The 14022-nt window shown below is 37.5% G+C and overlaps 1 protein-coding gene across 1 annotated transcript; it reads left to right on the top strand.

Annotated features, from left to right (window-relative positions):
• The first annotated feature begins 261 nt into the window (after window positions 1-261).
• On the top strand, window positions 262-13463 carry UCMA (upper zone of growth plate and cartilage matrix associated). Its single transcript, XM_074195169.1, has 5 exons — window positions 262-387; window positions 762-827; window positions 936-1031; window positions 4518-4616; window positions 12984-13463. Exons 1-5 carry the CDS (start codon window positions 330-332, stop codon window positions 13079-13081), a joined length of 417 nt encoding a protein of 138 aa, XP_074051270.1. The 5' UTR covers window positions 262-329; the 3' UTR covers window positions 13082-13463.
• The last annotated feature ends 559 nt before the right edge of the window (window positions 13464-14022 follow it).

The following is a 14022-nucleotide window of genomic DNA, read 5'->3' on the forward strand; positions in this document are numbered from 1 at the left end:
ATCATTTGGCTAGGACTTTATGACTGGCAGGTGTGGTACAGGCTTTGCCATTCTAGGTGCCCAAGTAACCCTTACACCAAGTTCAATTTTTGCAGATGTTTTCAAGTTGCCTGAAACATCTCCAGTACCCCACCAGGATCAGCCAATTGAAGCCACAGTCAACACACACCCCTCCCCTTTACTCACCAGTGGCATCTCTTCTGCCAGCCTCCTTCCCCTTCCTCCCTTTCTCCCAGCCTGCGTGACATAGGAAGAACCTGAGTCTGAATCTCCAAAACTTACTTCCCTTTCTCTATTATTTCAAGGAGTGATCCTTAGGTTCAGCAAGGATGATTTGGAAGCAAATTCTTTTTCTCTCCTGCTTTGCTGCATTTGTGCTTTTAGCTAGTAAGTATGAGCAACAGAGAAACCCCAGATCTTTTAAAAGCAAAGGTAAACTAGATTACTGTACTTTTTGGCCTTATGCCACAGGAAGAGAAATTGTATTTTCTAGACAGCAACAGGAGGGGTGTGTGTGTGTGTGTGTGTGTGTGTGTGTGTGTGTGTGTACTAAAGAAAATAACACAGAGCAGTCAGCTTTGTGGTTTTCTAGGAGTATGTTCTGTCATATAGATGTGAAAGAATGAATTCCCTAAACTAGTGATTAGAAACCCAGAGTTTAAGGAAATGACCTTGTGTTTGACTATGAATAAAGGGTTTCACTCATGGGATGCTGGGCTGCTTCACTGCACTCAACTTTGTCTCTGTGTTATTTTACCTAGTTATTGAAACTGGGGAAGGTGCAGCTGTGGGCTCAAATCAAGCAGCTGGAGAAGAAGACAAAGAAAGTAAGTAGAGCTGCTAGTTCAGCAAAGAGGGGAAAGCCACCATCTCCATCCCTTGGGCCTCCCAGGGACCCGCGCCTTTGGTTGATTGTTCAATATTTCTCTTTCCAGATTTGAAGAAAACAATCTTTCTTCAGGAATCAGATGCTTCCAATTTCTTTAAGAAGCGGGGCAAGAGATCCATCAAATCCCGGGATGAGCTGAATGGTAGGTGAGGAGGCTGATTAGTGTTTGTGCTAAGTTACTTTCTGTCTCTGAGATATCGTGAGCTGTCTCCTAGAAGCCAAAAGAAAAATTGTGGGATTGAGGGTAAAAGACAAGAAAAGGCATTTTTATTAATTTGAAATTAGAGAAAAATATGTTTTTGTTATGGTTCTCTTCATTTACTATACTACCCAGAAATATTTATTTATATATATTTCATATACATTGATATGTAATTGTATGTAATTTATGTTTGCATTTCATATCTGAAGATGGAATTTTATAATGGAAGAATTTGGTATCAGGAAAACCTCTGACATTTACTAGTTGTTGAAACATGAACAGGTTTTTCTAACTTCTCTAAGCTTCATACAATCCTCTAAGACTTCCTAAATTATCTGAATTGGTGGTAGATATTCCTAATCTGAGAAAACAGAACATTGAAGTATCTCTCACTCACACTTGGTCTCTCTCTCTCTCTTTCTCTCTCTCTCTCCCTCCCTCTCTCTTTATCCTCTCATTCTTTCTACTTCCCTCCCTCCCTCCCACTCCCCTCTCTCTTTGTTTGTCTGTTTCTCTGTATTTCTCTCTCTCTATGTCTCTGTATTTCTCTAATTCTCACTCTGGCTCTGGCTCTCTGTGTGTGTCTCTATCTTTGTCTCTGTCTCTTGCCATATGTGTATATGTGTGTCTTTTTTTCCATTCTTTTTTTTTTTATCTAACTTTTGGTCTGAACCTGTAATTCTATCAGTGTGGGGAGCTCAGTGTGGAAACTTCCTTCCCCAAAACAAGTGCTGAATTGTCTATATATTATAGTCTTAGATCAAGTCATTGAAAGAGTTGATAGTTTTGATCTAAACAATAACCAATCCTGATTCTGGAGGATTAATGAAGCTTGCTGTCTATTTCCTGTTAAGAGAAGTAATAGACTCAGGCTATAAAATGAGATATATTTTGTTTGACATGTTCAGTGTGGGGAATTTTTTTTTTTACTTTACATATTTGTTATGAGGATCTTGTTTGCTTTCTTTTTTATGGCAAGAGGAAGTAAGGGAGAGGGTTTAAATCTTTGTTCATTGAAAAAGCATTTTAATTTATTTCTAAAAACTTATGTTTTTATGAGTTGTCTGGAGCACTGAAAGGTTCAGTGACTTGCCCTTGATCAGTCAGCAGGTGACCAAGGTAAGGTTGGAACCCTGGTCTTCTTGACTCCAAACATGATCCACTGTTCATTATGCCAAGGTGGCTCATATGTGTAAGTGCATGTGTCTAATTTGTCTACCTTGTGACAGCATAGTTTCTTGTACATAGTAGATACTCAGTACATAGTTCTTTGATTATCAGGTAGCTGGTAGAAATACAGTAGAATTTTTTCCCTGTGATGAGGATGAAAGGGTTTTAGGAATTCAGGTTAAAATGCCTTTCTTTTCTGAGTTAGATAAAGAATGCAGTAATAAGAAGGTAAACATGTGGCCTTTGCCTAATTTTGGATTCAGAATTTTCATTTTATGAACTAATTAAACCTTAATTAAACTTTATTTTTTCCAACTGACGAAAATTCACCTTATCTCCTCACCTCCTTACTCCATTGAAAAAGAAAGGAAAAAAGACTCTTTTGACAAATAAGAAAGCAAAACAAATTCCCATATTTAATTTTTTTTTCAATTAATCAAGCAGTATTCAAAAGAAGGGTTCTAAGAAAGTAAACTCCAGGAAAAGTTTCTCCTTGAAAAATGGGCATTTCTTTAGGAGATAGTAATATTTTCCATCCTTATAAGTTGGCTCTAGCCAGTAAGGTGTAGGTTGAAACTTTTAGATGCTCTTTATAGACAGTACATATAGTGAGTGGAAGGAGCTTCACCATATGCTGCAGGAGGCCCAGGATAGAATGGTGGACACTTGACTTGTCAGCAACTTCTCCATTTAACTTATATACCCAGTGGGCTTCTGGAAATAAAGCTAAAAAGTAGAATACTTGGCTACACCTCAGACAGATGGGACAAAGAGCAAGTAGCATTTATAATTAGATCCAACATATTGCATTAGTGTGTATACTCAAGGAGCTTTACTTTTTTAAAAAATAATTATTAAAGATGAGTATTTATTGAGTACTCCACCAAAAAGAACACTATTTTTATATGACAAATTTAAAAACTCAAAAATTTTAAATTAACAATTAAGATTTAAAGAACAAAATATATTTTCTAGAGACATGAAGGTGTGCAAAAACAAATCTAAGTTTGTCTACAGAACCTGTATAAATTAATTAGGTAAGCACTTAATATAACTCTACCTACCTATAGGTAGGTTGTCTGTCTATTCTATCTATTATCTGGGTATCTATCTATCTATATGTAGTTTTAATCAAATGATGAAAATGTCAAATATTTTGCAAGTTTTAAGCACTTTGTATATATCAATTATTATTAATATTGGGATAATTTTGTCCAATTCACTATAAAGCAAGGCTAGAAAAAGATCTGAAAGTATCAGTTCCCAGTCAGTGTGGCAGCTAAAAAAGCAAAGGAGATTGGACAGTAATTATGTATCTGGCATGTAACTATTTAACTACACTTTTTCCTCCTTCAAATGGAAGCTCTTGGGGGCTGGGAAGGTTTTTTAAACTTTATTTCCTCAGTCCACAGAGTAAGCACTTCTCACTGAGTAACTGAAAAAAAATTCAGTCCTTTCCAATAGTCCACAAATGCTGTGTCCTTCTCTGCTCTCAAGCTTTGTCTCAGATTACTTCTATTTAATTTCACCATTCCCTTTGGGTCTTTTGGAGACTGCATGACATAGAAATGGTATTGGATTTGAAGTCAAGACTAGCCTTAGCTAACTTTATGTTACTGCTTAATTATCCTTAGTACACATGGCCAGTAAGAATAATTGTTCATCAAAAATTCCTTGAATCAAAAGAAATCCATTTTCTTTTTATGATTAGTTTCCTTGTACCAAAAGTGAAAATCATGGGATTTAGAGATAAAAGGGACCTTAGAGGCTATTTATTCTAAGCCTCATTTTACAAAGGAGCCCCAGAGGCATCAAGCAACTTGGCCTAGATCACATAGTTAAAGTTCACTGGAGGTTTCAACTCTTCACTGTGATTTGAATGATCACAAAGCAACTCATTCTCTTTGCTAAGGGGAATAGAATTTCTGCCATTGAAAATGTTTATGTATGAAAATAATGTTAATTTTGAAATATCCCTCATTGAGAGCATGGTATTCCCCAAATCTTATAGTTCTCTTCCTGGCATAGGTCCACTCATTAGGTAAATAATTTAGCTCTCCATGGATTCTCCTTAGACCCCTAAGGCAAGTTTGAAGGTTAGCTGAGGCCCCTCAACCCTTCCTCTTCTTCATGCTAGTCTATATCTGAATTTCCCCAGGGAGAGATGCTATGAGAAACAATTATTGTGCTTAAAGTTTGGGTTTTCCTAAGAAGGCATTTCCTTTCTCCTGGTAAACTGTAAATTCTCCTCCACAGCCGAAAATAGACAACAACTTCGAGCAGATGAGCATCGGCGAGAATATTATGAGGAGCAAAGGAATGAGTTTGAGAACTTTGTGGAGGAGCAAAATGATGGTAAGAATCTCTCTCTCTCTCTCTCTCTCTCTCTCTCTCTCTCTCTCTCTCTCTGTGTGTGTGTGTGTGTGTGTGTGTGTGTGTGTGTGTGTGTGTGTTTGTATAAGTTGGTTTGAATTAATATCAATGGTTGACTTCTAGGAGAAAAAAAGAGATATGCCACAAAAATATTGGAGGTAAAGAAGAGAGAATAATCAAAGATAATACAGAATTTCCAACATGGGAAAATGGGCAAAGAAGGATAACACAGAAAGAAAATAGTCAGAAGGAAGAAAAAATTGGAGGGAAAAATAATGAATTTTGTTTTTGATATCTTGAATTTGAGGTGTCTGGTAGGGATAGCTGTAGGCAGTTGAAGATGTAAGACTGAAGCCTGATTGGAGATAAATATTTGAAAATTATCTCATATTTAATGAAACCCAAGAGTCTGTTTTGTGATAGTAGATCCTCATGTAGTAAATTTCTGGGATGAGAAGATGAAATAAATCTCTTTAGTTCAGTCTGTATTTTGGTTAGTAGAAATGACACTGGATTTGAAGTCAAGGCTAGACTTACTTGCAGGTCCTCAAAGACCTTTGGCTACTATTTTACCTACCTGCCCATTCTATTTCCTCAAATTTCCCACACTCAGGACTAAAACCTTAATGGAAAATGAGAGTTGTATGGGGAGCCAGAACCTGGCTCCTGCCTTAGCAACTCGTCCAATAAGTAGTGATAATGGTTATCTTGGGATATTTAACTCATTTCCAAGTAGCTTGGACATATGCTAAACTGCTGACTCTAGTATTTAGTCCTCCCCATCACTCCTGGTTTTGAAAAACCCAAGGCTTTTTTTAATCACACTTTATAGAGATCTAACTTCAGGATGGGAGCAAAGAACAGTGAATAAGAAAAGAGGTCCATAAAACATGAGCCAAGCTCAAGCACAGATACAAATCATCCAATAGTGAAGGTATTAAGAGACACCAAACTTCCTACAATATATATGTATATATATATATATATATATATATATATATATATCTTTACAGAGAAATTTAATGTTTTCAATGAGTAAAGTCATATTCACAGGGTCATAGATTTAAACTCAAAAGTATCCTTAGGGGGAGGCTAGGTGGCATAGTGGATAAAGCACTGGCCCTGGAGTCAGGAGTACCTGGGTTCAAATCCGGTCTCAGACACTTAATAATTACCTAGCTGTGTGGCCTTGGGCAAGTCACTTAGCCCCATTTGCCTTGCAAAAACCTAAAAAAAAAGTATCCTTAGAAATCAAACCTTTCATTTTAAAGAAGAGGGAACTTGGACTTGGGGTGGGGTGGGGATGGGGGTTAAAATGATTTCTCACTAAAATTTCTCACTCAAAATAATAAGTAGCAGAGTAAGAACTCAGATCCTCTCACTCACACTCTGTTCATTTAGTCTCTATACTATGTTCCTGGCCAAGAGTGGACTGCATTTGGATAGGAATACATTTCTAGGAAAGATTTAACTAGATTTTCCAATTGTCAGCATCCTTTCTCTGTAGATCTCTAATACTTGTTTGAATGAGAAGTCCTAGAAACGATTTCATATTGGGATACATTTTGTTGTTGCTATAAAGTTATTTCAGTTGTATCTGATTCTTCATGATCCCATTTGGGAAAGATACTGGAGTGACTTGTCATTTCCTTCTCCAGTTCATTTTACAGTTAAGGAAACTGAGGCAAACAGGTTAAGTGACTTGCCTAGGGTCATATAGCCAGTAAGTATCTAAGGCCAAATTAGAACTCAGGGAAAAGAGTCTTCCTCATCCAAGCCAGTGCTCTATCCATTGAACCACTTGGTGCCCCTTGGGCTGCACAGAGGCAATCAGGTAACCTACTAACCTTTGAATAAAAGAAGCCAGAAATGTACATGTGCATATTCTGAGATGAAGTCTTGAAGTTTCAGATCTGTACATAGTTGGAAATTACTGAATAGTTCTGGGGTTCTATTTAATTTCTCTGGATAGCTCTGAGTTAGAAAGGCTACCAGATTTTATTTCTTATTTTTCAGATACTTTCATCTGCCAAAACTTCACCCAAATATCTTAGGCTCACCTGGGGTTTTTGGCAGAATCATAGTAATGTCTTCACTTCTTGGTAGGCTGTCAGTAAGTGATGAATTTATCTGGGTTGTACATGGGTAGTGCAGTATGGGAACCTGGGGAAAAAGGGGACCAAAACTTCCATGATAAAGGAACATGAGGGTGCTAAGCAGACCTAAAAGCTCAGTCATTAGATGTTGAGAACTGTAAGCTAGAGAAGATACTAAATTCCCAAGACTTGGGACTTGGGCTATAGGATAGGAATGTATTTGCTGGTCAAGTCTCCTTTAATGAGCATGATTCAGTAGAGGAGTTCTTCAGTTTTATCCCTAAAACTCCCATAGAAAGATAGACAGAGATAGACAAAGAATGGTCCTGTGATTTCACTGGTATGGGAAGTTTTCTGGGGAGGAAAGTCCCTTTACAAATACAGATCAGCACCACCTTTTCCACTTGCCATCTTAGAAAATTGTCTAATCCAGAGTGACACAACATATATTAGGCCTAGATCTCGAACCCAGGGTTTCTTGTTTTCACAGTCAGCTCTCTCTCTATTTATGCTATGTTGCTTCTTAGAGAGATGATATAGACAGAAATATATAAATATTTTCCTACTCCAAAGTCTTCCAGTCAATAAGCTCTAAGTGCTTACAGTCTGCCAGGACTTGTTAGGAACCAAAAAGGAAAACAAAAATGCAATCCCTGCTCTCTCACAAAGCCCATAAACACAGAATATAAATAATTTAAATAATTTGGCCAGTGTCTCATAGCTAGAGTTTGTAGGAGAATTTGAACTCACATCTTCCTGACTCTGGGTCCAGTAGTATTCACTCAGCATCCACATCAGTTGACATCTTCTTTTTTTACCCCCCCGGAGATATCTCTCTTGGGGATTCATTCATAGCAATTGTTTAGGGACTTTTATTGTTATTTTGAAAACGTCTGAGGTGAGGGGGGAAAAAGAGAACTTTAATTCCTTAATGTATCTAATGACTGAACTAGAGACTCCCTTTTGGATCCCTGAAGGTCTTCTCACTTCCTGCCCTGGGACTATTCAACAGAACCAGTAGAATTCCAAGGGCTCTTTATTAGGAGTCTTTTTTTTTTTTTTTTTCAGGCTACTGGTCAGTATTGAGGTTGGGGGCTGTTGTTGTTGACAACATAATGAGACATTACATCAGGAAGGTGATGCCATGACTTTCAAGTGAATTGTATATAAGTAAAGGAAGGCTATACAACCTCACTCTCTCCTCTGGAGCCATCTGGGCCCAGGGGCAAGATGTAGATCAAGACAACTGGAAGTGGCCTCTGAGGTTGGGGGAGATTAGAAGTGAAAGGGCATCCATAGAGCTTTCATTTCCATCCCTGGTTTTATGTGATGGGTAGAGGAGGAGGAAAAGACAGATGGTTTGTCCTTTAAAAGACTTTTACATGGAGAGACTTGCACAAAATAATGAAGAGCAAAATGGGAATAATCAAAAGAATACTGTATACAATTTCGTTTTAAGAGCAACTTTGAGAGAACATCATTTTGACAATTATAAACACTCAAATTAATTTTAAAGGACATAAGAAAGATGCTATCTATATCCAAAGAAAGAACTAATAAATACTAGTATTTCTAGAATAATATTACATATATATATATATATATATATATATATATATATACACATTTATTTATTTGTGTCTAATAGCAGCCATTTCAACAGTGGGGAGGGGAGGGAAGAAGAAAAGAAAAAAAGAAATTTGAATGTTAATTTTATTATATATTTAAAAGGAATAGCAACTAGTACATGATAAATTTGTGGCTTCATGTACCATCATTTTTTTCACAAAGTATAGTATATTATGAAAATACTTGTTCTATTTCATAAATTAAAAATAAATTACTTTTTTTTAAAAGCTCATTGAAAGGGGCGGCTAGGTGGCGAAGTGGATAAAGCACCGGCCCTGGAGTCAGGAGTACCTGGGTTCAAATCTGATCTCAGACACTTAATAATTACCTAGCTGTGTGGCCTTGGGCAAGCCACTTAACCCTGTTTACCTTACAAAAAAACCCTAAAAAAAAAAAAGCTCATTGAAAAGAGAGTTATTTTACCTAGACTCCCTTCCTCTGATCCTTGTTTACTCCATCTTAATTAATCTATTTGCACTGGGGCAAGTTAAAACTAATTGCATTGCTAAGAGGTGGTGAAATGTTCTTGAGAGCAGACAGCCAGTCATGTAGTCCTGAGGTCACTGGCCTCTCTACCTGTTTGTTCTGGACTGCTGTGAAGTGTAGTCTTACCAAGAGTACTTGTGTAAAAAGAATATAAACTTGTGTAAAAATAATACAATAATAAATGATCAAAAAGCCTAGAAAACCTTTAGCTATCCTCTCCAGAGGGAAGAGGGCAGCACTAGGCATGTGAATAGCTAAAGAGCTATATATAGACATATAACGTGGAAACTGACTTTACTCATTGAAAATACAAATCTCTGGAAATATATTTAGAAAATTTAGACCAAAGTACTTCCAGAAAATACAAATATCCTGGAGTTTCAACCCTTTCACTTGTGACTTAGTAAGAGTCTGTTTTTTCGTTTTTTTTTAAATCAAGGGTTTATAAAACTGTAGAGTTGGAAGGTAAGCAGTTTTTGGTTTGTCCTCTACCCAAAGTATCAACAACATGGAAAAATGAACTCTGATGTTATTTTGACATTGTTATTATTAATATTACTACTAAAAGAAAGGGGTAGCCAGATGCCACAGTGCATAGAGTGCTGGGCCTGGAGTCAGGAAGACTCATCTTCCTGAGTTCAAATCTGATTTCAGACAATTACTTGCTGTGGGACCCTAAATGAGTCACTGTTTACCCGTTTGCCTCAGTTTCCTCACATATAAAATGACTGGAGAAGGAAATGGCAAACCACTCTAGTATCTCTGCCAAAAAAAACTCAAATGGGGTCACAGAGAATTGGACATGACTGAAAATGACTGAACAACATTACAAATACTTTAAGAAGGAAAGGTAGTTTGGATAGGGGAGAGAAACCTGGTTTTGGAGAAAGGAATATTCAAGTCCCACTTCTGACACATACTGGCTGTTGAATATGAGGTAGACCTGTGACTTCACTGGAAGACACTTGCTCTGTCTGCCTCAGTTTCCTCATCTATAACAATGTACTGGAGAAGGAAATAGCAAACCACTTCAGTATCTTTACCAAGGAAACCCCAAATGGGGCCCCAGAGAGTCAGACACCTGAAAATAACTCCACAACAAAAAATCTAAGATAACTGCACCAAGAAAAAAATCTTGATTTTTTTCTTTCACAACAAATTGTGACTAAGGATTTGAACATCATGAGTTCAACAGGTCAAATCCAAGAATAAACATGGTCTCAACAATGGGCTAATAAACAAAATGGGCTTTAGGGCACACATAAGGGGTGAGATGGAAAAGGAAATTGCGGCATGGGACTGAAAGTCACTGGAGATGGTCAGGCCTTTGATTGTTGTTGAACCAAGGAATCTATAAATGGATGTGTGTGTGGGGGGGCACTTAAGGAGAAAACACCAGGGACCAGAGAATATGAGTGAGGGGCACACATGTAGGGAAGTCTTGGAGCCTTCATAAGACTTCCATTTTCAAATGGGATTTATTGAAGGATATCCTTTACAGACTACTGAGGGTGACTTTAGAGTGGTTAGAGATGGTTGGGGCTTGGAGGTGTGCTACACAACTCCAAGACTGTCTAGGGAAGGGAGTAACACCTGGCAAAGTTTGCTTACAAACTTTCTACTTTCCCTTTATGTACAAGAAAATCTCATCACTAGGCACCTTCCTTTGGTTCATTAGACAGTCACTGGTAAGGAGAAAGGGCTGGCTGCTATTGTCTGAGCTAGATCTAGGCTTCAGGACCTCTGAGCAATGCAACTAGTTGTGGTGATGAAGAAGGAAGAAAAGGAAGCTTAGGGAGCCTGACTGACCCCCCATGAGTGAATTTGGGCCTGTCATCACAGAGATTGGGGCTTGACTCAGATTAGACTCAGATTCTCCTCCCTGCCCAGATGGTCATGAGTTTACACAAAGAATAGAGGTCAAATTTTGTTCATGGTCTGAATTTCCAATAACTAACCTGAGTTAGTCTCTAGTCTAGACTCTAAAATATACTATGGGAATAGGGGCACCACAATTAATATTAATCACATAACATTCATTCGGGGTGGTTTATTCAGTATTTTATGTACAGGAATATATTTATTAGATGGGTTAGCAGGCAACTATAAATGTGTATATATGTTTTCTTGATTTGCACTTCCTTTTTCAGTTCATTTTACAGATGAGGAACTGGAATAAATAGGATTAAGTGACTTACTCGGGGTCACACAGCTAGGAAGTGGCTGGGCAGATTTGAACTCAGGTCTCTACTTCAACATCTAGCTGCCCTTGGTTCAAAATACTTTTTCAAGATGTGGAAAGTGAAAAGTAATCACTAATGAAAATTTCATGGGATTTAAGGCTACATTGAGGGGCTTAGTGACCAGCATTAAGGAATCAATAGTCATATTAAATGTATTCTGCCCTGGACTCAGACTTCTTTGGGAATACTTTGGTTTTAGAAGAAAATTCACAAATAGAAGAATGAGAAAGGAGACTCATCAGGATTTTGAGAAGTTTCAAGTTTGATCCTTAAGAGATTAGTAAAAAAAGTATTTACATAGTGTTTTAAGGCTTGCAGAGCACTTTTCAAATATTATCTCACTTGATGCTCATCATTATCGTAAGAAATGGTCTCTATTATCCCCATTTGACAGAAAAATAAAACTGAGGTGGACAGAGGTTAAAGGACTTGTCCAGGGCCACACACAACTAGTAGGAACCTGAAATTGGATTTGAATTTAGCTTTTCCTGACTCAGAACTCTATCTACTGTACTATCTCATTGCCTAAAGATAACTGGGTATGTCTAGCCCTGGATAAGAGAAAATTAAGAGAAAAAACATGGTAGCAGTCTTTAAGTAGTTTGAAGGGCTGTCACATAGAAAAGGGATTTTTTTTTGTTTGATTCCTGAAGATCTAGGAAATGGGTAGAAGTTTCAGAACAGCAAATTTAAATGATGTAAGTGGGGAAAATTGCTAGTAACTACAAAATTGAAATGTGCAATCTCAAACAGTAATGAGAACCTTCTCCCTGGAGGTCTGGTATACTCATGTCAGCATAGTATAACACCTTGCATAAACTGTGACTTGGGAAAGACATAGCTTTAAAAGATCAAGGTCTCCCACTGCATCCTAGGCCATCTCATAATCCTGATCCATACCTGGCATTGGACCCAGATGGCTCTGGAGGAGAAAGTGAGACTTATCATAGCCCTCCCTCACTCAAATACAATTCATTTGTATGTCATGGCATCAATTCTCTGATGTCATGATTCTTCAAGAGCAAAGGTCAAAAAAGAGTCAATCAACTAACATATTTAATAATACTAATTAACATTTTATATAACATTATTGCTTTATAATTACTATCTCATTTGATCTTTATAACAATCCTGAGATAGCTGCTATTATTTTCCCCATGAGAAAAACTAAGGAAAATAGAGATGAAGTGACTTTCCCAGGGTCACACAATTAGTAAGTATCCAAGGTTGGATTTGAACTCTGTTCTTCCTGACTATACTAGCCAGTTATCTGTAGAGGATAGAGTGCTCAGGAATCAGGAAGACCTAGGATCAAATTTCACCTCATATTCTTATTAGGTAGGTACGTTATTCAACCTCCTTAGGGCTCAGTTTCTTTCTTTAACAAGTGAAATGACTGGCATCACAGAGTCTCCAAAGGCAATGAAATGAATCAATGCCATGATGCTCATAATCCAACATAGTCATGTTGATCACACATCTAATGCCTCAGAGAGTTGTTTAATTTATTGTTTAATTTTTTAGTTGTTTACAATTTAGTTGACAATATGAGGAAGGGGGAAGTCATTTTTTAATTGGAAACTTTTAACGTATCTTCTCAGATACATTTTCATATTTAATGCACATGATCACCAACACCCCATTTCTCATTGATGACGTTTACCTTTTTCTCTTGGTTGAAAGAGTTATTTGGCCCAGTAGAGGTCCTACTGTTGTGATCTCAATCAGGGTAGACCCAGTTCATCTAAATTTCTTCCTAGCCCCAGTAGAGAATGACCCAACATATTGAGGGACTGTGGTTTCAGGGCTTCTCAAAGACTGTGGCTCCATATCTGAAACCAGAAAGAGTCCCTAAGTCTGATGTATGACAGGATGTTTCATTCTCTCTTCTCCAGAACAAGAAGAACGGAGCCGAGAGCAGATTGAACAATGGCGTCAGTGGCACTATGATGGTCTTTACCCACCATACCTCTATAACCGCCATAGAATCTAACCTCAAGATGGGAGCAGACCTGTCAGGAAGTTTGAAAGTACTTTTATAAATGTTGGGGACACACACACACACACACACACACACACACACACACACAGAGTTGGGACACACAACTGTTGAGACATTGACTAGAAGCTCTTTATGGTGTCCACTGTCATTCATGGCTTTGTAAAGCCCCTCTGATTGGTTGATAGGAACACCAGAGCTTTTACATTTCTATTTTTAGATGCTTATTTTTCTTGTGTGTCCTAGGTCCAGAAGCCAAAGTAAGCTAATATAGCAGGTCCAAACGTGTAGTAGTTTCTACCTGCTTTGCTCTTCAAAACTGGATGGCTTATCAAAGGAACAGAGCCCAAACTGAGTCAATAAATAAAATATGTATTTGCTTGCAGATTGCTTTGTAATTTAATACATTTTTTCACTTTTATTTCCAGTTCTGAATTCAATCCCCCCTCCACCTGTTGAGAAAGGCAAGAAACATGATAACCATTATGCATAAGAAGTCATACAAAATATATTTCCACATTAGCCTACATAATACTTTATCAAAGAATAACTTAGCTGCTGCCAACATGCTAGTCCTCATTAAGCAGTATAGCTATCATTAACTGTATCTAGTTTGGCAGTGTGATGGTAGTAAGAGCCTAGTAAAAACCTAGATTTAGATCCTGCATGAGTGAAATCAACTCTTTTATTCACTCCCCCAAGGAGAATCTCTGTGTGTTCCTTTCACTTAAGACACATTCCTTTTTTGTGCTAGAACTATATAGCATGCTGTATGTTATATGCTAGAGGTCTCTCTCTGCTAAAAGCAGAGGTGCCGAAACATTTTTTGACTCAATTTTCTGATATGATAATTTCATCTTTCAGAAGGTATAGGAAGTGTAAGGGAAAACTATTTTATGAGATATTCATTCTTCTTCCCTTTCCAGGACTCAGAA

This window comes from Macrotis lagotis, chromosome 7, assembly GCF_037893015.1.
Source record: "Macrotis lagotis isolate mMagLag1 chromosome 7, bilby.v1.9.chrom.fasta, whole genome shotgun sequence".
In the NCBI taxonomy this organism is placed as follows: Eukaryota; Metazoa; Chordata; class Mammalia; order Peramelemorphia; family Peramelidae; genus Macrotis; species Macrotis lagotis.